The 26,221-nt window shown below is 44.8% G+C and overlaps 1 protein-coding gene across 1 annotated transcript; it reads left to right on the top strand.

Moving 5' to 3' along the window:
- The first annotated feature begins 2,230 nt into the window (after nucleotides 1-2,230).
- LOC139644916 (neuron navigator 1-like) lies at nucleotides 2,231-26,055 on the top strand. The gene is made up of 28 exons (XM_071520452.1): nucleotides 2,231-2,271; nucleotides 2,855-2,993; nucleotides 6,275-6,581; nucleotides 9,886-10,696; nucleotides 10,917-11,311; nucleotides 11,378-11,447; nucleotides 12,563-12,604; nucleotides 13,071-13,219; nucleotides 13,333-13,515; nucleotides 13,673-13,725; nucleotides 13,990-14,010; nucleotides 14,236-14,313; nucleotides 16,251-16,334; nucleotides 17,688-17,796; nucleotides 17,917-18,038; nucleotides 19,096-19,280; nucleotides 19,544-19,706; nucleotides 19,821-20,013; nucleotides 20,140-20,228; nucleotides 20,672-20,767; nucleotides 20,909-21,080; nucleotides 21,278-21,543; nucleotides 21,672-21,823; nucleotides 21,918-21,989; nucleotides 22,120-22,322; nucleotides 22,511-22,629; nucleotides 22,768-22,956; nucleotides 23,152-26,055. Exons 1-28 carry the CDS (start codon nucleotides 2,231-2,233, stop codon nucleotides 23,245-23,247), a joined length of 4,599 nt encoding a protein of 1,532 aa, XP_071376553.1. The 3' UTR covers nucleotides 23,248-26,055.
- Nucleotides 26,056-26,221: the final 166 nt, after the last annotated feature.

Below are 26,221 nucleotides of genomic sequence, written 5' to 3'. Positions count from 1 at the left end.
ATGCAAATCCTTGTTGTTTCAATGCAAATCACTGTGGGGTGAAAACCTTATATCAGGTGTCAAAAAAAACAGCCTCGTTTTTAGCTTGCTGACAATGCATTTTTGAGTTTATTCAATGGGTTTTGAAAGGGTTTCACAAGCCCAAAGGGTCGGAAAATGTTCTCAACCCATATAGAGGAGCATGTAATGCTTCATTTGAACTGAAAGCATGAAACTTACCGAAATTGGAATTACAATGTTATCATACAACAACACTGAAATACACGTTTCAAGAAATTTCTTGAATCGAGTGTCATTTTCTTGGTACTAGGAGAGTGATTTGCCTTATTCTGTCTCAAAGATAAAAACAATGCCGAAACAAGTGAAACTGCATTGGAAACTGCATTGGAAACCAGTGAATTTTTCACTTGTTTTAAGAAAAATATGATTCGAAGTCCAGACTAAAGGGCTTTTTAAGATGGACATTTTTTTGCAGTGTATACACAATGTTTCAATTATATATAGAGACAAACAGTAGGTATCTCGGGTCTCTGGGTTTGTCTGCCCTCTATCATAAATTTGCCCTTAATCTTATTTTGTCATATAGACAGCCATGACAGCCACTTCAGACGTAAAATCTCATCTGATCTTTTTTGCGTCTACGATATGCGCAGGCTAGACGGGGACGGCTTTCCCCACGCCCCTCTCCCCTTTATCCCCGCTGTCAAGCCCCCCAGGGTGCAGTGTGACCCATACAGGCACCCAACTGGAAGGCCCAGCACCACTTTCACCCCCCCCCTCATTATACATGACCCCATTTGGCAAACCAACCCCCCTTAACTTGCTTTACATTACACTACGACATCAGTCCACATCCTACCTAAATGACCCTAATAAGAGTACATACCCCACCCCCTAACTTCCTAAGCATGACCCACTCACTGTATACGAGCACGTGTGCATGTACACACACACACTAACACACACAAACAGATACTCTCATACCCAAACACACCTCTCAGATGAGCCTCTTTGCTCCCCCACCCTCCCCCCTCCTTGTTCCTACAGGTCAGATGACACATTTAGTATTTCTTTAATGAGGTTGTTATGGCTAGACTGGTCATATCATATATAGTATGAGATGTCTGTGCGCCCCAGACAGTAGCAGTAAGGTTAAAAGTCAAGCCCTGTTGATTTGTTAAAGGAAATATACAAACTAAAACACTTTTAATTAATAATAACTATAATAATTAATAACACTGTTACAAAAAAAACAGCTATTGGCAATGTACCTTGCATTTCCCGCCCATTTTGTTGTTTGGTGGTGTATTTTCCTTGCACCCATGGATAGCTGACCAAATGTAGACGACATGAGATCACATAGAGATATCTGCAGTGCAGCAACAAAGGAGTTTAATTGCAGAATTTTTTTTCCAACAACCTGCAACAACCATGGAAAATGGCAGGTTTTGGTGTCAGTCTCTCAGAATCAAAGAGCAAGGGCTTCTTTCTAGACTCATTTCACTCCAACATTCAATAATCATATAGAGAGATGCCAATTTCTCCACCAACAATAGCCTCAATAGACCACAATGCCATGCAGCCACAAGACAAGCTGCGTTTTGAGTAAGGGACGTGACTTTTTCTCAGCTGGAAAAACTCTCTCCACCTACATGTCAAACCCACAGTTGAATGCTACAAGTTCAGCCACATTCTCTAGGGGGTTGCTGAAAGGCATTCTGGGAAATATAGGAAATTACTAACTGAAGTGGAAGTAGATGTAGCAGGTTGAGAGAATGTGGGTTCACCAAAAAAGTAAATTACAACACTTTATCACAAAATAACTCCTGGAACACACTGAACAGATTGATGATATAACAGTGTGGGAATATCTGAGGGTGGAATTTTGTGGGATGTCTATTGATATTGGGCTTTTAGATGTAGCTAGATAGATAATGCAGCAAGCATCTAAAAAGACAGACTTTCCATAGTCCATAGTCCTCCTGGCACACACTATCTCTGTAATAAGAGGATTCTGTATGCACCCGTGGGCGCATGCATGAGTAGCCTATATGTGCTTTGGTGCTATTTTTGTGTGTAAGTGTGTGGGTTGATATGTCGGATGTGCTCCAAACTTCAGTCTGCCAAGAGTGTATCTGTATGCAGTGTGAAAGTTAGGTATATAGAACAGGCAGCGTGCTAAATGAGGCCTCTGTCTATGAATATTTGATCAAAAAACAAACTGGAAGACATGGAGCCTGCTGCTGATGTAACCAAGCTGGCGGAGCTTGGGTAATTTATACACTAGATCGGAGTGTGTAAACTGCAGTAGATATCCAGTTAACTGGCACAGATTGCTTTGATTTGTAAGATATTTTTGGGTGCGAGTGATATGTGATACCTGATCGATCCCTGTAGGGAAACTGTCTTTCCGCTTTGCCCCTGTCCAGAGAGGTCAGAGCGCAGGATCGGCTGCAGAACAGCGTCCTTGGAGTTGGCAGGGGATTCAGTGTCTTGCTCAAGGACACTTTTAGCAAGTTGGATGCTTGCTGGCATGAGGGCCTGAACTCAGGTGCTCCAGTTGAAGTCTGTCTAACCGCTATGCCACCCTGCTGCTCAGAATGTGTTCCGAAAATAGGAGCACACCTCTACCTTCCCTCTGGCTTTAACCTAATTACTGTAGTACATTCACTTTCTTGCACTTAACAGGTGTAAGCTACCACATCCAGGCTTATGCAATGATACTTTTAACCACAGTTGACCTAGTGCTGCATTGAGTAGGACATCGCTTCTTGGTTTTAACTACAAGTTGTGTTCTTTTGATGCACTCTATGCATATTTTCTGACATATTTGCTTTTTGATTGTTTCTTGCAGCTGGGACGAGAGCAGCTCCATCAGCAGCGGTTTGAGTGACGGCTCAGACAATCTCAGCTCAGAAGAGTTTAACACAAGTCCCACCCTCAACTCCCTTCCTACCACTCCCATTGGCTCCCGCAGAAACTCAGCCATCGTGGTAAGTAACACACACACTCCAGTGCATATACATACATGCACACGCACACACACACACACACACACACACACGGGTGACACAGATGGATTGGCAATGTGTGTGTTGGTTACAGGACTATTGATTAAGCTGTTAATCCAGTGCAGTATTGATGAGGTGCTGAGTGGTGTGTCATACGCTTTATCCGTATAGTGCAGGGACACACACACACACACACACACACAGACACAGTCACACACCCAGCAGGCAACAGGACACTGCTCCTGAGTATGGTATCAGGGACAAAGCCTGATTAGGTATTCTAAACACACACATTATATTTATCACCTCTGCAGCGATCAATGTTTGCCACAACACACGCTGCCTGCTGTACAGCTCCACAGTGCCATTAGGCCACTTTTTGCTCCAGTGGAGCTTTTCAAAGCTGAGCTTCATTTCTAGCTCTTAGTTTCGTAAAATCTAGCTAAACCTGTATGGGTGCCAGACAGTGTGAATTAGTGTGTGTGTTTGTGTGCATGTGTGTGTGTGTACGTGAGTGGTTTTCCCAGAGTGTCTGATGTAGGTCACACCTCCGCAGTGTGGCTTTATATGACTGTAGTAGTGGGAGTTGAGAGCGAGAGGGAGAGAGAGAGACAGGGAGAAGGAGCAGGAGAGAGAGAGAATCAGCGTAACCATAGCGACCAAAGCACAGGGATGCTGAGAGTGCGGAATGGGTCTTTGTCTCCTCCGGTATAGTGAAGGACAGGTCTAGAACACAGCCATCTGCGCACATGCACACACACACACACACACACACACACACACACACACACACAGGGGCCATCTGCAGTCCTGCATCCGGGCCAGCCAGCCGGAAGAACCGGGGCACCTCCCTCCACGCCTTGTTGCAGTAGTCATGGCAACCATTACCCCCCTATGGCATCATTACCATGGCAACCAACCATCACATAATCATCATGCACCCCACATTCTCCTTCTGCCTGTGGTACCCAATACACATGGCTCCTCTTTCTCTTGTCATTCTCTATATTTCTCTCCATCTCTGCCTCACTCGCTTCTACAATCAATCATTCTTTCCCTGTCTGTTTCTCTTTTTCTCTTTGTTCCACAACCCACTCTCCTCTCTCTTTCTCTTCCATCACTCCTTCTTCTCTCTGTCTCTCTCTCTCTCCCTGTTGATTCCTTCTTTCCTCAAAGGCAATTCTGATCTTCCGCCCATTCCTCGTCTCTCCAACAGACAGATTGTATAACATGCCCATATATAGGGGAGGAGTAGGAGGAGGAGGAGGAGGAAAGGAGGATAATGGAGGAAAGGGGGCACAAAGGAGACATAGGAGAGAGAAACAGAGAGAAAGAGGGAGAGAGAGAGAGAGAGAGAGAGAGAGAGAATAAAAATCAGGAAGAAAGTAAAACTGGCATATAAAACCTTGACATTTTCACACACACAGAGTTAATTTCCCAATGATTTTCTGTTTGTCTGTCTGTCTGTCTGTTTTTCTGTCTATCTGCCTGTTTGACAGATTTACTGTCTGTATATCTGTGTTATCTGTTTTTGTGTGACAGCTAGCTGACCAGACATGTGTATCTCATTCCCCCTGTCTCAATAAGCAGGGAATGTGTGTAAGGAAATGACAATGTTTTATCAACAATGTTTGGTCAGACAGGACACACACACACACACACACACACACACACACACACATACCTCCTCCTCATGTGATGTGAACCTGCCCATGGGGTCTATTGGTTTTAATAAAAAAGGAATTCACTGTATGAGTCTTCAGGGGAACCGCTGGGTGCAATGTACTAAACTGGCACACACACCTACACACACATACACGGCCTCACATTCACATGCCTCCTGACACATTGTGTAATAGTTGGTCCCCTACAGGGGGACAATGCTTGCCTCCATGAAAACTAGTAATTTCCGTCCTCATGTAGAACCCCATAAACACACACACACACATCATGTATGTATACATTGTACATACACACACACTCAAGCTTAGCTCAAGCATGGCCTACTCTTCACATTTCCTTTAGATTATTGTTTGACATTCTTCCTTATTGGATTACATTTACTTCCTTATTTTACATTTATTTTCCTTGTTCCCTCTCTACGTCAAGTGTGTGTGTGTGTGTGTGTGAGCATTTGTGTCTAATCTGATTTTTTTAGTTGAGTGTGTATATGTGTGTGTGTGATATCTTTGTGTGTGTGTGCATCTATGTGTACGTGCATATGTGCGCGTGTGTGTGTGATATCTCTGTTGGTCAGCCTCTCCCCTGCTGTCTCAGTCTCGGTCTCCTTTTCTTTTGAAGTGTTTAAACAGACTGCAGTGACTGTGGTTTTGGGTTGACTGGGTCAGACGCTCATCTTAGTCTGCTCAGACAGGAACAAGACACAATCTAAGGCTACCCAAAGTCTAAACCTCATCAGTTTATTTTCTGTGCTTTTCTTCAAACTGTGGACTAAAGATCTCTGACTGGTACCCATGATGAACTGTAGTGCTGTGGTGATTTTATTATTTTTATTTTTAAAGAAATACACCTGGTCTTTAGGGGAGATTGCCCCATTTGTCAACTTGCGCAGATCATTTGTGCTCCATGCTAACTCTTTATCATGCACAATGCTGAGTGATAGCAGGTGACTAAAAACAAAGTGAGAAGACTGACATTAAAGTAATAAAAGGTTGTTAGTGTTAGTATAGACTCATAAATCATTAACTCAATGTGGCTATTCATCCACTGTGTAGTGATTGCTGTGACTGCCCACCACAATCACTTCCTATGGAAACAGGGAAAGTCCCCGGTAGTGCAAAACAGTTTGATATTTTGATATCATATTTTGTGTACATTTTTCCAATTTGCTACAGAAAACTGCCAGACTTGACATATAATTTAAGTTTAGCTTTAGAGATGTTACAAAGACTAATTTTCTCACGTTTGAGATAATGCTACACCTATAATCAACAGCATGTAGTGTATGCTAAAGTCTTACCATGGACCACCAGAGCAAACCTGGGGACCCATGGATGATTTTGGTGTCTTCTCATTACTTAACAGCTATGCTGACCAATGGGACACTCTCCCAAAAGCTCTCCTTTAATCTCCATCACACATCTACAACAGTTGATCAACGAGACCAACTTGATCAACTAGATTTTCATTTCATTTTATTTGCCAAAATGCACAATTTAGATCTGACAACCACTTTACATATGTATGTATTTTCTTGATACAGTGTCTTTTAGCATCTCTCTCTCTCTTTCTCCTCTCTCTAGCTGCGTACAGATGCAGAGAAGAGGTCTCTGGTGGAGAGCGGTCTGTCCTGGGACAGTGACGATACGAAACCCAGCCGCAAGAGCCATGGTGGCGGGGTCTACGACACGGGAAGTCTCAAAACCGAGTCGGCCAATAAATGGAGGAAGACCCGGCTGCAGGGGGAGGGGCTGGAGGGAGGGAAGGGCGAGCTGAAGAAGCCCCAGACCCTCGGCCAATCAAACGTGTTGAAGAAAGGGGGGCGAAATCCACCTGTGGGAGTCACGTCCCCGATCACACACACCACTCAGAGTGGGCTGAAAGTAGCAGGTGAGTGGGAGAACACATGCGCGCGCACACACACACACACACACATATACATACACATACAGCGAGCTGCAAAATATAGCTACACTTGAAATGGTTTCATAACCTGAGGATACTGACATTTCTTTCTTCCTGTCTTTTAATATTCCCTTCTTTCTCTGTGTCTCACACCCACACACAGTCACAGACACACTCTATGTCTTTGTCTGTCCCACACATTCACCCACAGCTGCAGCCCACCCTCTGGGGCTTTAGAAAGTGGTGCCATGTATCAAACGCCCATCACCACCCACTCCCTTCCTGCCAGCCAGCCTGACACACACACACACACACACACACACTGACAAACACTGCTTTTTCTACCCATTAGGCCTGCCTTTCCCATCCAAACTTTATTTTTGTGCCGGACAGAGGGAATTTATAGCACTTGTACAAAAAAAAAACTGGACTAGAGACACTGTGTGTTTGTAATAGTGTATGTGTGTGAGTGCACACACGTCTTTGATTGTGGCAGCCAAATAGAGTGCCACCCATCACACTTAACATTGAGGAAACGCACTAGCACGGGCGCGCACACGTACACACACACACACACATACAGAGACAAAGAGCACAATAGTGGGGATTGTGCAGCTGCCTTTTAAGCACACCATCTGTGTGCTGTTTATGCAAGTGCACACACACGCACACACACACACACACATACACACACACACAGACAACCAAAACAACAGGATATTAGCTGTAGCGTTGTATGCCAGTCTAGATAGGCATTGCTATTGGCTGGGTAAACAGTCCTCTTTCTGCGGGCGCTGTCCTGTGTTTGTAATGCCAGCTGTTGCAATGACAGATATGCCAAACATGTCTATTGAACCAGGCTGTGATCTATGTGCCAGGCTATTATTGTTATTGATGTGAACAGTATAAATCTGCCATCAAGGCTACTCAGTCTGCCACTGAGTTTAAGATTGTAATTAATCAGACGAAGAAGTCAAGTGAAAGCAGAGTGGAAAAGGCTTTTGTCGCTGATCAGTGTCGAGGGTTTCATGAAGTCAGCTAAATGAGACGCAGGCATTCTCAGATGTTTGAGAGGCTCTTATTGCCCGTGCTTGAAATCTGTTCATTTCTGAGGGTTGGTGGGAATGTGTGTTTGTGTCATGTGTTTGTGTGTTTGTGTGTGTGTGTGTGTGTGTGTGTGTGTGTGTGTGTGTGGCTCTGGCAGTGTGCCTTTGTGGGAGAGAGAGAGGGTGTGAGATCCTGGGAGGAGCAATATTTTCTAGGATAGACAAGGTGTTCATCATTCTGTCAGCGCTGTGCAACTGGCTGTTGAGTGGTCATCGCTCTCTCTCTCTCTCTCTCTCTCTCTCTCTCTCCTCTCTCGCTCTCGCTCTCTCTCTCTTTGTCACACACTCTCACACCTACAGATACATTCAACCACTTTATTGCCCCACACGTACACACATCTCACACACACACACACACACACACACACACACACACACACACACACACACACGCGTGTAAATAAATACTGATATATAAACCAATGCACACATAAATACACACGGTCTGATGGAGGGATGAGAGACGGTGTCAGCAGAATTATGGAGTCTAGGAATGAGGCGGCACGTCTCTCTGGGAAACCGCCGGGAATGATAGACGGGAATATGAGGCTGCAGGGGAGGAGTGGCGGTGATCTGCACTGGGTGTGTGTGTTTGTGTGTGTGTGTGTGTGTGAGCCCACATGTAAACGTGTGCATTATATAGAAGGGAGGGAAATGGATGAGGATTCTGTAAAATGCATCTTCATTCCACACTGCGCTCTTTCCACTGTCCTCCCCACTACCGCAGCGGATTTAGCTTTAGATGGAAGAAGACTTAGGAAAGAAGAAGAATACGAATGAGACATTTTCCTTCAAGAGACATGGCAGTGACAGGGATTTTATGCCAAGGACTTCTCTCTGTCTGTCTGTCTGTCTGTCTGTCTGTCTGTCTGGATTTCTATACCAAAGTGTTCAGATTTCCTCTTCAGACATGCAGTCTTCTTGTGTAGAGTCGTGTAGTGATCCATGGTCTTCTCTACTCACTACACCATGTCAAGTCTGACTGATGAAATCACTAAGTGTGAGCGCCACTCTCTCCACGGCTGCTCTCAGTAAATCAGCCTTAATTTCCTGTCAAAATTAATAAGTACAACTCTCTAACCCTGATTTTGCCTGTGTGTGTGTGTGTGTGTGTGTGTCCTACTCATTGCCAATAGTGCCTGTTTCTGTAATGTTCTTGGAGGGCACAACATTGCGGTTATACGATGGATTGGGTTTATGACTTGACATGTAAACCCAATTTTCACATTTACAAAAGAGGTCCAAGTGTATGTTGTCAGTGTCACATTCCTATAAGATCCAATCACTATGAACTGCAAGTGTGTGTGTGTGGTGTATTTGTGTGGTGCGTGCCAGTATGTGTGTGTGTGTGTGTCTTTTGCGGGTTTATAAATACCCCTAAGTGACTCCAGATGTCCCAAGGCAGCACGCCGGTGGGTCTCGTACAACAGCAGCTCTTTGACTGTGTTAATGCCTTGTATATAAACCTCCCATAACAACTCCCATTAGATACATATTAAGAGCATGGGTAGGGTGGGCGCACATGTGTGTGGGTGATGCAGACAGAGTGCACATGTGTCTAATAGACCCCTTAAGATATTTTTTTTTCTCATAATAACTTCCAAACAAGTCCAATTAATTTGCCAAGTGGGAAATGTACAGATGGGGACAAAATCACATAATTTTCCGTCTACCTCCATTCCACCAAACCCTAAAATGGATCTCTCACTCCACCCTCTTTCCCCAAAGAGCCTTCAAGGGTGGAGAAATTCGGTTGCATGCAGTCCTGTGCCCGCAGACACGCTGTGTGAGTGTGAACACGAGTTTTCCACAAGCCATGCTGCTCATGTTAATCTCAGTGCTCCACAGCTGCGACACACAGACACACGCTTAACTGGAAATGCAGGGAAAACTATTTTAGCTCTCGGGATGGAAAAGAGGAGTAAGTGAATGATAACAGTGTGACTGTGTGTCAGTGTGAGGCTGTCTGTGTGTCTGGTCTGTACACCAACTGTCTGCTCTGATTCTGTTTATCAGCAGACAGGCAGACCATGTAGGTGTTCACAGAAGATAAATTATCATCACTCCCTAATCCCAGTCACCACAAGAGCCTGTGTGGTAAACTGTTCAATAAATGACTAACTCTCTTTCTTTCTTTCTTTCTTTCTTTCTTTCTTCCTCTTTCTTCTTCTCTGCCCCTCTAGGTACAGTCAAGTCAGATGGGAGGCCAGTGGATAAGTCTCGGTTAGCAGTGAAGGCCTCAGGTCTCCAGCGCTCCTGTTCTGATGCCGGTAAAGACCACCGGAATGGCACCGGTACTGTTGAGCAACGTAAACCCCCATCCGGCCTGGTCCGGCCCTCAACGGGTGGAAATTTTGGCTTCAAGAAGCCCACCGCAGCTACCAGTAACGGCACAAACAACACCAGTATTCCCACTGTGATGAGCACAGGTGGCAGCGCCATACCCAGTGGCTCTGCAACAGTGGGTAAGATTCCCAAAACGTCCAGTATCCCTGTTAAACCAGCGGCAGGTGGAGGGCGGAAGACGAGCCTGGATGTTTCGTGCAGCGACCAGAGCAGTTTCCTGTCTCCGAATGCCAGGACCTCCCTCCAGTACCGCTCTCTGCCTCGCCCAGCGAAGACCAGCACCCTGACTCTAACCCGGCCAAGCTCAGCTCGCCCGGTGAGCTCTACCATGGACACGGGCTCTGGGCTGATGAAACCCTCCACCACAGCACCCCAGGGCTCCAGGCTCAAAGAGCCCACCTGCGGAACAGGGTTGGGTAAGGCAGGGGGCCGTGGGATCCCTAGCCCCAGTCCTGTCAATCAAACAGACAGAGAGAAGGAGAAGGAGAGGGCTAAGGCTAAAGCAGTGGTGTCTGACTCTGAGTGTGGAGGCGGGTCTCTGAAGGCCAGTCCTGCCCAGACCCCCTCAGAGAATGGAGGGAAGCTACAGGGGCTGAGACCTCCCAGCACCGGCAAGGGCTCTGATCTGCCCTCACCCAGCACACACAGGTATCAAGGTCACACCCACTTACAGTTGAACACAAAACACCTAAATATGGATACAACTATTTTCCCCATTAAACACATGTACAAATTCAAAGAACGTACGCACACATTTACATACAAACACAGTGTCCCTCTATATATCTGTTGAAATGATTCCAAATAAAGTATTTAATTTGCATTAAAAATCCACATTGTCCCCCCTCCCACATTTTATTGTCTTTAGGTTATCTGGTATGCGCAGCCTGGCAAAGCCTCCGTCCATGGCCCAGCTTGACAAGCTTAACTCCAACAGCCTGGAGGTGGGGATGGGTGTTCAGGACCCCCTGCCTCCCAAGATCCCTCCCTACTCCAAACTCCAGGATCTGGTCAGCTCAGCAGGGAGCTCCCCCAGCCCCTGCCTGACCCCCAGCCCTGCTCCCTTGCTCAATGTCAACTCTTCCGCCTGCTTCTCAAGCTCAGGGATTGGGCTGGGGCCCAGGCAAGTCTCTTCCCTTGGGCTTGGAGGGACCACCGGGACTGGAGGGGGCACCTCTCCCCTGCTCTACCCTCGTCTCTCTGGGCTGCATCGCAGCATGGAGTCGCTGCCCCTCCAGATGAGCCTGGCCCCCGAGCCCCAGGAGAGGGAGAAGGATAGGGAGAGTTTGGCGAGAGGCTACACAGGCACAGAGTCCCGAGACAGGGATAGACAGGAGGACAGAGGCCCTCCGGCCAGCTGGAGCTCTGGAAGCAGGGCCTCGCTGACCCTCACAGACAGGTGAGTCTCAATTCTGCAGAAACACAAGCACAAACCTTACATATAATTCAAAACACTAAGCACATCTCAATTTACATGTAGGCACACACACACACACACACAAAGCAGATTTTTGTCATCCATGTTTCATTCATCCCGAATACTGCCATGCAGCTCCACCTACTGGTCAGTTTAGGAACTGAACAAACTGCTTTCCATTGTTCAGAGAAGGCAGGAGTGGTAAAGGGAGAGGCTTTGATATCGTATTCACTTTGTTCTACCCCATACAGTATAATCTCACATCCTCCCCTAGCCTCTATTATTGCAAGTGGCAAACTGGTTCAGTTGCCATTTGATAACAAGATGCTTTTTATACTGAAAAGGTTGGTCAGGTGCCATTTATAACTGCAGTAGCAGTAATAATTGGGTTGCTATATGAAAGCACAAAAATATGCAAGATAGAACATACAGTTATTGGTGGGGATGTCGGTTTGTCTTGTGTGGACAATTTTAGTGTGGAGCATCATTTCAGAGCTAGGCAAAACCATACCTTGTCAAATAATCCTGCCTGGATGTGCCAAATATTTTGATTTTTTTCCCCATAACTTTACTTCAAATTTAATTTTGGTTTTACTCAAAAAGCGAAGTTCAGTGGATTTCTTACATTTAGCAACCAACCACCATGACCATATACAGTATATATATATGTTATTTACAGTATCTTTACACTTTTGCTGCATGAGATGCTAGACCAATGTAGATTATAAAAAGCACTGAGCAGTACATTTTGTTTTCCATGTTATTTGGCACAATGAGGAGGCTAAGTTTACATTAAGAAATCAACTAGCAAGTAAAAGCACCTACACACATGCACACACACACAGATCCACCCACCACCCACATACACGCACACACACACACACAACACAGTGAGGTTTTGCTAGAGCATTATTACTAGAGGCCTATTATCAGCACTGTACCGGCCTCACTGACTGAAGTCATAATTACTGGCTGACACCAGCTGCCTACCACTCTTACTGTGCTTCTTTGTGCCTGCTGCTCTATTCTTGAGAGCTTAATAACTCCCTACACTGCTGGCTAAGTAATGACATTGTTTTATCTCTGTCCCTCCACAGTTCTCAGAGAGACAGAAACACACTGCCAAAGAAAGGCTTGAGGTAAATAGACACAAAATACAGCTACACACACACACACACTCTTACGCTAGACTGTCAGGCACTGACAGCTTTGACGCAATGCGGGTTTGACCTTTTAATGGCACACATACAGAGATCCCATTGATAGGTTCCTCTGTGGCTGACAGACTGCATTAATCCTGCCCATAGGGCTATTAAACATCTGTATCTGTCACTCATATTCCAAGAACCCTGCTAATCCTCTCAAAAATGTGTCTCATGTATCCTACCTTTCAACATATTGTCTTTCAACTCAACATAGGAGATTGGCATAATTTATAATTTCTTCTGAACTAGACGACAATACAGAAAAAATGTATATGTATATGCAAAACTAATTGTTATGTTAAAAAATGGATGCCTGCTAAGTAATGCATATATATTGATGCTAACAGTTTTGTAATTTCTTCAATTAGTATAAAGCAAACTTTGCCCTCCCTCTGTGCAGTTTCACTGGTGTACCCCAGTGTGAGGAGGAAGGGAAGGAGAGAGGAGAGAGGAGACACTCTCACAGCATTCTCGGTATGACCGACTCTCTCACTCCTCCACTGCTGCCCTCACCCACCTCCCTGCCCCGCACATCCAAGACCAATATCGGTGGGTATACACATGCACTCGCTCCTTGGGAGAATATTGGACAGAATAATTTGTGTTAATATGTATCTAATTATGTATTTAATTCAATCTTCCTTTGACCCCTGCTCTCTCAGTAGCCCCAAGCCCCATTGGACCTCCCAGGATGACTCGATCCAACAGCATCCCGACACAAGATGCCTCTCTGGAGCTGTACGGGGCCTCGCCGCTGGGCAGCACGCTGTCGCTGGCTGAACGGCCCCGCAGCATGGGAATGGTTCGCTCCGGGTCCTTTAGAGACAGGGAGTCCAATGACGAAGGTGAGACCACCATGCTGAAATAGGAGGCTGGAGGGATGATATTTGTTATTTAGAGTTAGGTTCTGTGTTGCTGTATGATTCCCTCTTCTCACAGTTTCTAATTCGTCTTTTCATTGGTTTCCTTTGTTGTTTCTTTCTCTTCCTTTTCTCTCTCCAGTTCATGGCTCTGTGCTGTCATTGGCATCCAATGCCTCGTCAAGTTACTCCTCGGTGAGTTTCACCAGCACACAACCTCAGGTAGCTATAGTGTTCTATGTGTGTGTGTGTGTGTGTGTGTGTGTGAAGTGATGCTGTCCTCTCTTTGTTTCACACTCTCTACAGTACGCAGTACAGATAACACTTTCTCCATTGGTGTACCTAGTACCTTATTAGCAATCTCCTCTCCTCTCCTCTCCTCTCCTCTCCTCTCCTCCTTTGTTTACCCTACTCTCTATCTATCTATCACTCTAACTTTTATTCCCCCTGCTTCCAAAGGAGGAAAGGATTCAGGGAGAGGTAAGTGTGGTCTCTCCTGCTCTCTCTCCTTCTCTGTCGCATTTCCGTCCTTTCATCCTTTTGTCCTTTTTCATCCATCACTCTCATCCCCGTTGTCTGTGGAAGAACAAGTCTGTCATCCATTTCATGAACTCCATCCACTCTTGTCACTTGTCATTGTCAGCCATTATCAGCTGTAGCAGCCTCTGATATTTTAGTGCGTAACCCCTCTGTTTTCCCTCGCAGCAAATCCGTAAGCTGAGGAGGGAGCTGGAATCATCCCAAGAGAAGGTGGCTAACCTGACCACGCAGTTGTCCGCAAATGTATGTACAGTCCTAATTGTCCTATCATATCCTAATTTTTACACTGTAAGACGTAACTATAAGATTTGGGATGTTAACAGGACCGGTCTATTTGAGTGCCATTTTCATGTCATCATTAAAGCTACAATATGCAACCTTTCGCCTTGAGGCAGGTGAAGTATTAGTTGCCCTGCCCTCCTCAACATCAGCTGCTCAAGTTCCCACCCAAACACTTTCGTTCATCTTGATGAGCTGTCTGCCTTGAAGTGACGTCTAGCCTGAGGCTGAGTTAACCGCATGAGGTATCCTTATAGCCACCGCAGGCGTCGCAGAGACAGATGGCAAACGTAGGCAATCTGCATTAAAAAAAAGGAATGACTGCTCATCCATGTTTTCAAATGGGACTCGTAGTTTCATTGTTCTTTTGTTTTTTATTGCTTTCCTCAACTGTTGCTGTGTTGACTTCCCTGCTCTGTGGCCGCTAGCCTCACCTTGATAGCCACAACCCGCACTGCTGGCCAAGCCCATATGGCACAGACCATGAATGGTATATGCCCCAAAACACCCTGAATATTATTGAAAAACCAATTTCAGGCAAAGGGAAGGATTTAGGCACACAGAGTCACAGACTGATAATGTATAATGTATCATTTTTATTTGTCGCTATTTTAATGTCACAAAAGTTACATATTGCAGCTTTAAACCTCATTCAAATTGTAGCTTAGTGAGGACAGTGTTCAGTATAAAGTGTATGAGCCGCAGGCTAGTCAGCAGGTAAAATTTCTGTTCCCGTTGCCACATACACAACCTGCTAACTAGTTTTTTGCATTTGGACTTAGCCTTACTCCTGCTGTTCTTTTTTATGCATTCAGCATCCTCTGCTAGCCACTGAGTGTTGACCTTTACCCATTGCCTCTGGGGCAAGATTAATGCACTGCTATTCTATTCATCCTTCCTTTCCTCTCTCATCTCTTCTTAACAATCCTTCCTGTTGGCCACACAAGGCAAGGATCCGCACAAAAGGATGGAGAGAGAGAGAAAGAGAGAGAGAGATTTATAATCCTAGCTGCAGCATGTCAGTCGTAGATCATGTCTATGCAGTCTCAGCGCTTCTCTTATCCAGACGGGGCCTAACCTCTCCGCAAGCCACTTAGCTTCAGTATACACACACACACACACACACACACACACCACCCTCAGGTCCAGTATTCTGCTTGTCCTTTCTCTCTACAAGGTTGTTTCAGTACAACTACCCTCTCAGCTTTTTCATTGGTTCAAGTGCAGAAATACAGTAGAGGTATTATGCATGGCTTCATACAATACAGTATGCATCAATCAAGTCTTTTTGTGTGTGTGTGTGTGTGTGTGTGTTTGTGTGTGTGCGCACATGTGTGTGTTTGTTGCCTCCTCCCCTGAGATTGTTTCATAGTGTTTGACCTCATTATGTGAGGGCAGCGAAGAGGCAAAACAGATGCACCAAACACTACATGATTACGTGCTGGATTAATGACTGGGCTGTATCAATTATTCCACTGTATTAATACATTCTGTGAAGGAAAGAGGGAAAGTAATTTCCCTCTCCTGCTCTGGGCTAAAGTGGGCGTGTGTAAGAGAAAGAGAGATTAGGGAGGAGGTGGATTTCCTCAGGAGACATCCTGTTCAGCCTTTGTGTTTTATTCAGCTTTTCAGCACCTCATATAGGAAGGATAATGGGACAAAGAAAATCTATTTCATCCATCCCTGCATAGGCTGCCATTTTCTAGTTTCTAGATCTATGATGTCCAAATGATGTTCTGTCATTAGACACATATCAGAAATGTCAGTAGATTCATATGCTGTTGATTTTATGTTACAGAACATTAGCTTATGTACATTAGCAAATGTAAATGTTGTTTCTTGTGTTTTTACTCTGTTTGAAGTGATGTTCAAGTGAGTTATTTTTGTTCTTTTCTAAACAGGCAAATCTGGTGGCTGCCTTTGAGCAAAGTCTGTCCCTCATGACAACTCGACTACAGAGTCTGTCAGTCAGCCATGAGCAGAAGGTACGCAACACTATCAGTTCTGCACTTACACACACACACACACACACACACACACACACACACCTCCCGGCTGCATTTCACCATTATACCCCTCTATTTAACAGTAAGCTAAGAGCAAGCAGGGTTTGTGCTAACATGAAGCGAGGTGACTTTGATCACAGCCTGAGATGAGGAGCTGAATATGGGTCAGGGGGCCCAGGCTGCAGCCCCACAGGGTGGGTTGGTGTGGGCGGAGGACAGGGGTTCGGGGGAAAAAAATCCCTTCCCTGAAAGCTAAATGATCCGCCTGACCCAGAGTGCAAAGAATTAGTAAACACACACACATACGTGCACACACATCACACATCGCATTCCTACATTCTTCTGCCCTTATATGTGTTTTGGTGTGAATGAGTTGATCAACCCCTGAGGCAGTGTTCAGTGTGTGTGGGTGTGTGTGTGTGTGGGTGTGTGTGTGTGTGTGTGGGAGTGTGTACATGTGAGGAGTCTCTCTCGGTTCTTCATGCCTTGCTGCTCCCAGTGAAAGGCCTGTCTAGACCACTCCAGAAACAGCCTTTGTTGTTTGTGCCAGCGCACTGACCTGTACAGCTCTGCCTTTAGCACAGTCTCTTTAACCTTGAGGAGATGGGCTTGGCGGCTCCACTTAGAGCGGCTGGTATCGACTTCTACACAATAGGCAGCACAGAGAGGCTCTGTTGTTCGGGGCTCTTTGTCCTTTTGAACTGTTCATTGGTGAGAGGGTTCAAGCCCACCAGGTGTATCAGCAACTGCAACACAGTTCAAACTGTGGATTTGTCTAGTTGTGAATAAAAGGTGATATAGTTGAAGAGGTATAGTATAGTATAATATAGTATAGTATAGTATAGTATAGTATAGCATAATATAGTACATTATAGTATAGTGTATATTGTAGTATAGTGTATTATAATAATGTGATATAGTTTAGTGTAGTATAGCATAGGATAGCATAGGGTAGTGTAGTATAGTATAGTATAGTATAATATAGTATAGTGTAGTATAGTATAGTATAGTACAGTACAGTATAGTACAGTACTGTAGAGTACAGTGCAGCACATCAGAGTATAGTGTAGTATAATATAATATAGTATAGAATAGAAGGTAGACAAGTAGCTATGCGCAGTCATGCAATATTTTATAATACAAACAAAATAAAATATAAACACCAGTGTTTGTATTTACAATTTGCGCATCCAAGGGTAAAAGTGGTTTAGGTAGAAACTGAACTATCCCAACCCAACCATCTGATTGGCTGACATTGTTTTGATGGGATTTTAATTGGCTGACAAAGTTATTTGTACAGGACCCTGACCGCTTGCTGAAATGTTTGTGCAGGACTCTGAGCTGCTGGACCTGAGGGAGACCATCGAGGCCCTGAAGGCCAAGAACGAGGAAGCCCAAGCTGTCATACATGGAGCCCTACACACCCCAGACAACATGAAAGGTCAGGAGATCAAGATCTGTCTGGTCTCTCTCTCTGTCTGTCTGTCTGTCTGTCTGTCTGTCTATCTATCTATGTATCTCCCTATCTATCTATTATCATTGAGTGTTTGTTGTATTCCAGACATACGTATTCGACGTCAGAACTCGTGTGAGAGTATCTCCAGTCTGAACAGCCTGACCAGTCTCTCCAGTGTCGGCAGCTTGAAGGACCAGGACGCCAAGAAGAAGAAGAAAAAGAGCTGGGTAAGAGTGAATGCACACTTGCATGTAAGGCACACACAGACATGCAGGCATCAGTATGTACTGTATGTCTGTACATTTGTAGCCTCACAACCCGGGTTTGTGTATGCTCAATTCATTCTCCTCTATGATAATGACATAACAGTGTGAACCCCAATGAGAAAGTGTGACCAGTCTTTCCCTCCTCTGTGTTGTGTTATTGTGTTGTTTTAGGTCTGTGAGGTGAGTAGAGTCTAGTGTCCCTGTATAGCGTCTATAATTTTCTGCCATGTAGCATGATGGACCATCTAAAACTCCAACCCAATCTTCCAAGACCCCCCATCTCTGCTGATTGACATCCTAGACTGCTGATTGGCTGCCTAATCTGTGAATATTTAAATTGATTGGATGGCTGTAATTCAGTAACAGTGGCAATCAGCAGACATGCTGATCCATAACGACCGGAGTTCACGGCTTAATAATGACATCAAAGCTTAATTTAATGTTGTTTTCAATCATGGTTTTACTTCAGTTACACCACTGCTACTCTACTTTTTGGATGGCTGGATGGATGAATGAATGAATGAATGAATGAATGAATGGATAGATGGATGGATGGATGGATGGATGGATGGATCTTTTTTTTTGTCTTTCAGTAAACCATATACAGTCAGTACTGTGACCAACATTCAGCCTTACCAAATATCTTTTACTGACCCAGGGACTGGGTACTAAATCTTTGCTAAAACACTCACTGTACTGATACACAAATTGAACTTTGACCTATCTACAGACAATGACTGGATATTCCATGTTTAGCATGTGTCAAATTAACAATTCTAACAACTCCTTATTTTTTTACCTTCTCGATTATAAATTCAGTTATCCTTTGAGTTACCCACCCTGACGCCTGTTCTCCCTGAAACAATAAACTGTTTGGGGCTCAAACTACGTGTTTGCTGGTTGTGTTTGGGAGCGGGGAAAGAGGGGAGCCATCCTTTTATGTTGCGCCCAGGTTTCCCCTAGGCCGGGGCGTAACACCATCCTCTGTCTCTCTGTCTCCCTGTCTGTTTCTATGTAGCTGAGGAGCTCCTTCAACAAGGCGTTCAGCATCAAGAAAGGTTCCAAAACCTACTCGGACATTGAGGAGATTGCCACCCCAGACTCTTCGGCTCCCAACTCCCCAAAGATGCTGCACGAGGGGGTAGAAGGAGGAGAGAACGAGCCTCCGTCCCTCAAAACATCCACCTCTGCCACCTCCTCTGTGTGAGTACTGAAACACCTCGTCTCTTTTCACTGGGTTAGCCAGATGGAGCTCAATCATCTCTTAGCTCATTACTGAGATGCCTGTTTAGCCTTCCGGTATCCATGCTAATGCGGTTAAACCTATTAGGGTTCACCTGTTACCCTTGTATTGCCTGTTAACCTATTAGCTTGTCTGTTAACAGGTAAAAATGTCTTGGTGTGTTGAGCAGCTTATGATTTTGTGTGGGTGTCTGGCTCTGATGAGTGTGTCTTGTTATATCCAGGATCATGGAGAGCACAGAAGAGACAGAGAATGAGGAGAAGGTGGTGACGGAGTTACGCTCAGAACTCTGGGAAAAAGAGAGGAAGTTGACAGACATCCGACTGGAGGCCTTAAACTCCGCCCATCAGCTGGAGCAGCTCCAAGAAGCCATGAACAGCATGCAGGTGTGTGTCTGTGCACGTTCAATAAAGTATATCCATGTATGTGTGAATGTGAGTGCACATATGTGTTTATTGATTTTGAATTTAATTGTGAGTTTTCACCCTCCTGTGGCCTAGTCAACGGTGGAGAACCTGAAGGCAGAGAATGACCAGTTAAAAACAGGAGGTTCTGATGGTAGCTCCGGTCCCACCACTTCCACCTCCCAGCCTTCAGGATTGGCCTCTCTCCTGGGGCCCTCACCAAGGCAGCCAATGAGCATGTCCCTCACTAAGTCCTTCAGCCTCAGCCTGAATGATTGTAAAGATCCAGGTGAGGGAGATGCTCATAAACATACCTTTCTCACCAGTATTTGATATACACATTATAGTATGCATGAAAACTCAAACTCCCTCTTTCTAATTCCCTCTGCTCCTCCTTCTCCCCCTCTCTTATAAGACGTCTCTCCAGTGGACATGCTTAGTGTGTCTTTTCAGCGGGAGGAGGTGTGTGCACAAGTACTGGTACGCATTGGAGACCAACCTGAGGTAAACATGTAACACATTTAATAGCTACAATGTAGAGAAAATATGTACTATTCCAATTTATTGATTGTCATGAGCTCATCATGTGCTTTCATGTGCTCTGCATGTGAGGGTTTATGACTGTCATGCATAGACAAGATCCTATTGTTCCTGAGACCCACTTAGGGGGAGGCTTGCAGGTGGCTGTCCTTGAAGATATAAACCTGGTTAGTCTGACCCTCGTCAGAGAACTGCACCATTCCCTTTGCTATGATGTACTTCTCTCCATGCAGCATGTATCATTAAAGAGAACACTAAATCAACAGACAGCAAACTTGTCTTTATTATAAAATTATTCATCATACAATATCCAATAATATCAACAGCTTTTAATAGAACAACTAGGATATTATTCATTGCATGTTGGTCATCCTCTCTTTCTCTCTATCTCTCTTTCTGCGTAGGAGAGTAAGCAGCAGCAGGACTACTACTTAGGCTCAGTGCTGGTTAATGGGAGAACTGACTGGGCCTCTCTGGACTCACTCATAGCTAAGACCTTCAGAGTAAGTCACCGCTTGTCCTCATTTCACTTCGAAGACCTTAGTAGTTCTAACAGATGGTATGGCTAAGACTCAAAAGGATTACACTTTATGGATTTTTATGAATTCATTCTTCTGTGTGACTGTCTCCTTGTTTTTGCTCAGGACTACATAACTCAAGTGGACCCAACAGCCAGCCTGGGTCTGTCCTGTGATTCGCTGCACAGCTACCAGCTGACCCAGGGAGGGCGGAGGGTGATCGGAGGAGACAAGCCCCAAGCCTCACCTTCTCGTTGTCTCGGCAGTGGTTCAGACCGCATTTTCGTCACCTTGAAAGGTCGGTGTCCTCTACTGAGAGTAGAAACAAAGCTACAAAAACACTAGTGCAGACTATCACCATGAACGTTAAGTGGAACTTGTTAAGTGTGCAAGTGTTTCTACTTTTCACACAATGAGAAGTGTTCCATATATATTGCTATATAAATCCACTTGTATAAATTTTTCTCCTTGTCCCCTATCTCTGCCACTCCCTAGGTCTTAGAGAGAAATGTGTAGACTCCCTGGTGTTTGAGACTATGATTCCCAAGCCCATGATGCAGCACTACATCAGCCTGCTGTTGAAGCACAGGCGTCTGGTTCTATCAGGGCCCAGTGGGACCGGGAAGTCCTACCTGGCCCAGCGTCTGGCCCAGTACCTCCTGCAGCGCAGCCGCCCCGACTCGCCTGAGGCTGACCAAGAGTCCTCACTCCCGGGTCACAGTACTGCTGTCACCTTCAACATGCATCGTCAGTCACAAAAGGTAACATATGATTCAGTATCTTTGTCACTGTTTGGACAACCAGTTATTTTGAAGTCTATTTTTCATACACAAATACAAATGTGTTTTTTATACATACAGAAAATGATATAAAGTCATCTGTTTCACAGGAGCTGCAGTTGTATCTGTCCAACCTGGCAAATCATATTAACAGAGAAAGTGGTGCAGAGCTGCCATTGGTTGTTATCCTAGACGACATTAGTGATGCAACAGCCACCAGTGAGCTAGTCAATGGAGCGCTCACCTGCAAGTATCACAAATGGTGAGTCACCTCCAGGAGTTAGTTCTCCAAAGAGTCAAGCAAAGATTCAGTTCATGATGATTAAAACATAATTTCATCTGTATTGATGTTTCAGTCCTTACATCATTGGAACGACCAATCAGCCTGTGAAGATGACATCTAACCATGGACTGCACCTTAGCTTCAGGTAACCACAGAGTCTGACTTATTTCACAGTATCTTCTCTCCTATTGTGACACATTATCAAATACAAAGCGAAGCCCTCATATACAGTAAAAACCTCTCTCATAATGACCATTCTGTGTGTGCAACTGCAGGATGGTGATGTTCTCCAACAACGTGGAACCGGCCAATGGGTTCCTAGTGAGGTACCTGCACCGTAAAGCTGTGGAGGCCCAGCAGGCAGAGAAGGACACAGTGGGGCACCAAGCTCTACTCAATGTACTGGACTGGGTCCCTCAGCTCTGGTACCATCTCCACACCTTCCTGGAGAAACACAGCACTTCAGACTTCCTCATAGGTGAGAGAGGGGGCAAGAATGGGCAAGGAGGGTTGGCTGAAGTTGAGATTTTGATCAGGAAATAGGGAAACTGGAATGACCTGATTGTAGGACCTAGAATAGTGCATAATGGTCCAGAAAGTGGAGCAGAATAACTATGAGAGTGCTCATTAGAATCAGGAGTTTAAAGGAAGTGTCGCCTCTCCCAGGTCCCTGCTTCTTCCTGTCGTGCCCAGTGACAGTGGCGGAGTTCAGGCCGTGGTTCATCGACCTGTGGAACCACTCCATCATACCGTACCTGCAGGAGGGAGCCAAGGATGGCATCAAGGTGAACACACACTCATAGACTAATTTCCATACTGTAACATCAGCTGTAACAAGAAGTTCATTTCTTCATCTCCTCATACATTGTTGTGCTATGGGCTTCGGTGTGTTTCCTTAAGTATTCCTCGGTCTGTTCCCGCAGGTGCATGGCCAGAAGGCGGTGTGGGAGGACCCAGTGGAGTGGGTGAGAGGGACCCTCCCTTGGCCCGACGCCCAGCAAGACCAGTCCAAGCTCTTTCACCTACCTCCCCCCAGCACTGGTCCACCCAGTGACGAGAAGAAACCCCCCAAAGATACACCTCCACCCAGCACATTGGAGTCCGACCCACTGGTGAGACTAAGGGTTTCTGTTTAGAGGGGGTCTAGTTAAGGGCAGTTTGAAGGTGTTGTAGGTAGATGGGTATGGGTTTAAATGTAGGTGAAATGCATATGAGTTACAAGACATGTTTCAACTAATCCTAAACCTGGGAAAAAGGTTTCAGTGTGACATCTGTAGTTTAACACTCTGTCTCCCCCTGCTGTCCAGATGGCCATGCTGCTGAAGCTCCAGGAGTCGGCCAACTACATCGAGTCTCCAGAGCGGGAAGGCAGTCTGGATCCCAGTCTCCAGGCTACACTCTGAGGATAACATGTGCCACACTGTCATAGCCTAGTCATATGGCTAATGGCCCTCAGTCAAGCCATGGAACTATGGACTCTTTATTATGGCTAACAATGGCTAGCAGTGTGAAACCTAGGGTGCAATCCCAATGAGACTTCAAAGACTCAATAATGAACTTAACTGTGTGCTCAGTGAGCAGTTACAAAACTAAATGATGAACATAAAGTACCGACAGAGAGAGTGATTATGGACTAAGGATATGGTCTGCCCTACTATTAGAACATTGGAAAAACTATGAAACCGCTTTCTTAGGAAAAGCTGTGGTGATCATGTCAGGGAAAGATATTGATTTGTCTTTTTTCTGCCCTCAGTTTGTTCTAGATGGGTTGTTATTGAATCTGCAAGTGCATGGTAACCAGAATAGTATGATGCAAATTTTTACCCTAATGATCAAGACCCACTCTTTTCATTTTTCGACTGCCATAACGTTCACTAAAGATTGGTGCTGACTGGATTTCTTTCAAGGCATGTGCTTCATTTGACAAAGAAATTCACCTCAGATGTAATCGTTACATGATTTCCCCAGAAGTAGGACCATCACTAGACAACAGCCAAAAATGCACTTTATTTTGTACTTGTTGCAATTGGATTTTAGGGGGCTGTGTCAGTGACTGTGTATCAAGGGGGACTATTAGATTGGCCTAATCATGTAGTTCACTAGTAAATCCACTAGGTGACAGTGTTTACTGATCCCTGCCTCAGTGCTATCTCACTTATCAAAGGTGCTTGGTAGAATACAACCAATACTCACATGACTATGAAAATGGCCTTGATTTTTTTTTTTTTTTTTTTTTAGCCATTATGCCATTCAATGATATTTATCAAATGCATCAGATATCAGAACTGTGAATTTGCAAGTAGCTGTAAGAGTGACATGCATGGGTGAATAATGAATCAGTTTTAGGGTCAATCTATAAAGAAAATATCATTATCAGTGGATTCAGTGGTTCAGGGTTTTAGTCCAGTAATATACTGATGCCCATAACCACAGATGTGCCGACTCCAGCAAACTGCCTGTCACTTTGGCACCAAACATTCCCTCATTATCCACCTGTGGACAGTGTTAGCTAACTGACTGTGGTGAATTGAGCAGACACTGACCCATCACAACATATTGCAAACACACAGGACGAAAAACTGCTTGTTTATCTAGTCTGCCAACACAGCCAACCATTTCTGGCTATGCTTGCTTACATTCTGTACTTAGATATCGGTTTAAAAACATACAAAATCCTCTTGTGATAGATAAGGAGGATACAGCTTTGAAATCTTGTTTTTTGTAGGATTTTATACTGAGTCACACTGACTGATCACCTGTATACAGTAACTATCACCCTTACCTAACATGCCATCGAGTCTGATAGACAGCGGAAGTCAGTTTGACAGCGGCAGTATGGAGACGTTGTACATCAGTCGTCACTTTTTCCATCATCTCTCATTCATCATCCCACATGGTGTAGTGCAGAACACCAGTGAAGAAACTGCCATTCAAGTGAGTGGAACCTGTACAACAATAAGCATTCTCCTACTTCACTGTATTGGCTATTTATATCTTTGAGGAATAACATTACTTTTTTTTCAACCTGTAGAAATGAGTTTCCTTCTATATATCATTTTTAGGAGTTAGACACAGTGTCAGCTGCTGTACACAGAGCTGGAGGTAGGAATGGTTGCATCTCATTTACAAGTGGTTTCCTCCTTCATTGCTTCGCACATAATATATGCTAAAGAGTACTAGATTACAAAGAATATTTATTGCTTACATCTTGACTGTTCTCGCGGAGGTGTTGATGAAGGAAGAACGCATGGAAAGGACATGCAAGGAGAGGAAGCTACTGTAGGTAATAGAGATGCACTCTAACCTCTCAGCTCTGTGCCCCTTGACCCCGAAGTACCTCAGACTGCCATATTCTGTTTCCGGTGTCCCTCTACCTTCCAAACAGGGTGCTGGTGTAAAGTAGAGACATGCTGCCTCAGACTATCTGTGCCTGAAACACTATTTGGCCTGGAGCTGCTCCTTAGCTGCTTTAAACTACCACACAGAGGCCTGGATTTAGAGGGAGATATCATACCTGGGGAACATCACTTCCTCTGACCTACTCTGATGTCACTTTAATGTCACTTTAATGCCCAGATTTTAAAGAACATGCTGGGTAGAGAGTGGGCAGCCATTTTGACCTTTGGCTGGTAGTCATGGTGATAGACTGATAGTAAAGATGATGTGTGTGTATCAGTTTCTATGTGCACTCTGCAATAGAATAGATTGTGGGTCATGATTGGGCTGCTTACCAGTATGTGTGATTTGACACCATTTAACACATAACAGCGTGTTATGAATATAAGTGTGAAATACTTAGTATCTTTGAGGAGTTGCCTGAGAGTGTAAGCAGTGTAACAAGAGCTGCAGTGGATGTTACCTGGAGATGTAATGTTGATGCATGTAACCCTGAAGTGTTCCCAAAGTTTTGTTTCATTGGACCTACCATGCTTACCTTATCAAGCGGGATGGGGGGGGATTTTTAATAACTGGATATCTTCTTCTTTCCATGTTGTTTTTTAAGAGCAGATATTTGTTTTTCTTATGCAATTATTTGTAAAGGTTTCTTTCTCTTTTGTACAGGACATCACTATTGTACACACTGTAAATAGTCAGCGCGTCTGCGACAACAATCACTAAAGTATAGAGATCTAAGAGAAGGCATGGCCCCTGTATGCAGAACATGGGCATCCTTGGTGGTCTTATTGTCTTCCTCCAGTGGGAAGGAGCACTTGGCTTGATAGGGGGCGGGGGGGGGGGGCTAATAATGGATTTATGGCATGTCTCTATAACCACAACAAATCCCATATGTCTAACATTGCTCTATGGACACTCAATAAAGTCATGCCATTCTTCACATCAGTATGTCTCTTGGAAGTCTTCCCTGTTTTGCTGTTG

The sequence above is a fragment of the Centroberyx affinis genome, unplaced genomic scaffold (genome assembly GCF_046629955.1).
Source record: "Centroberyx affinis isolate AG114_WGS23_722 - 3 ecotype Tasmania unplaced genomic scaffold, CSIRO-AGI_Caff_v1 ptg000803l_1, whole genome shotgun sequence".
In the NCBI taxonomy this organism is placed as follows: Eukaryota; Metazoa; Chordata; class Actinopteri; order Beryciformes; family Berycidae; genus Centroberyx; species Centroberyx affinis.
Note: the sequence above shows the minus strand (reverse complement) of the source record. Positions and strands in the feature narration are given on the sequence as shown.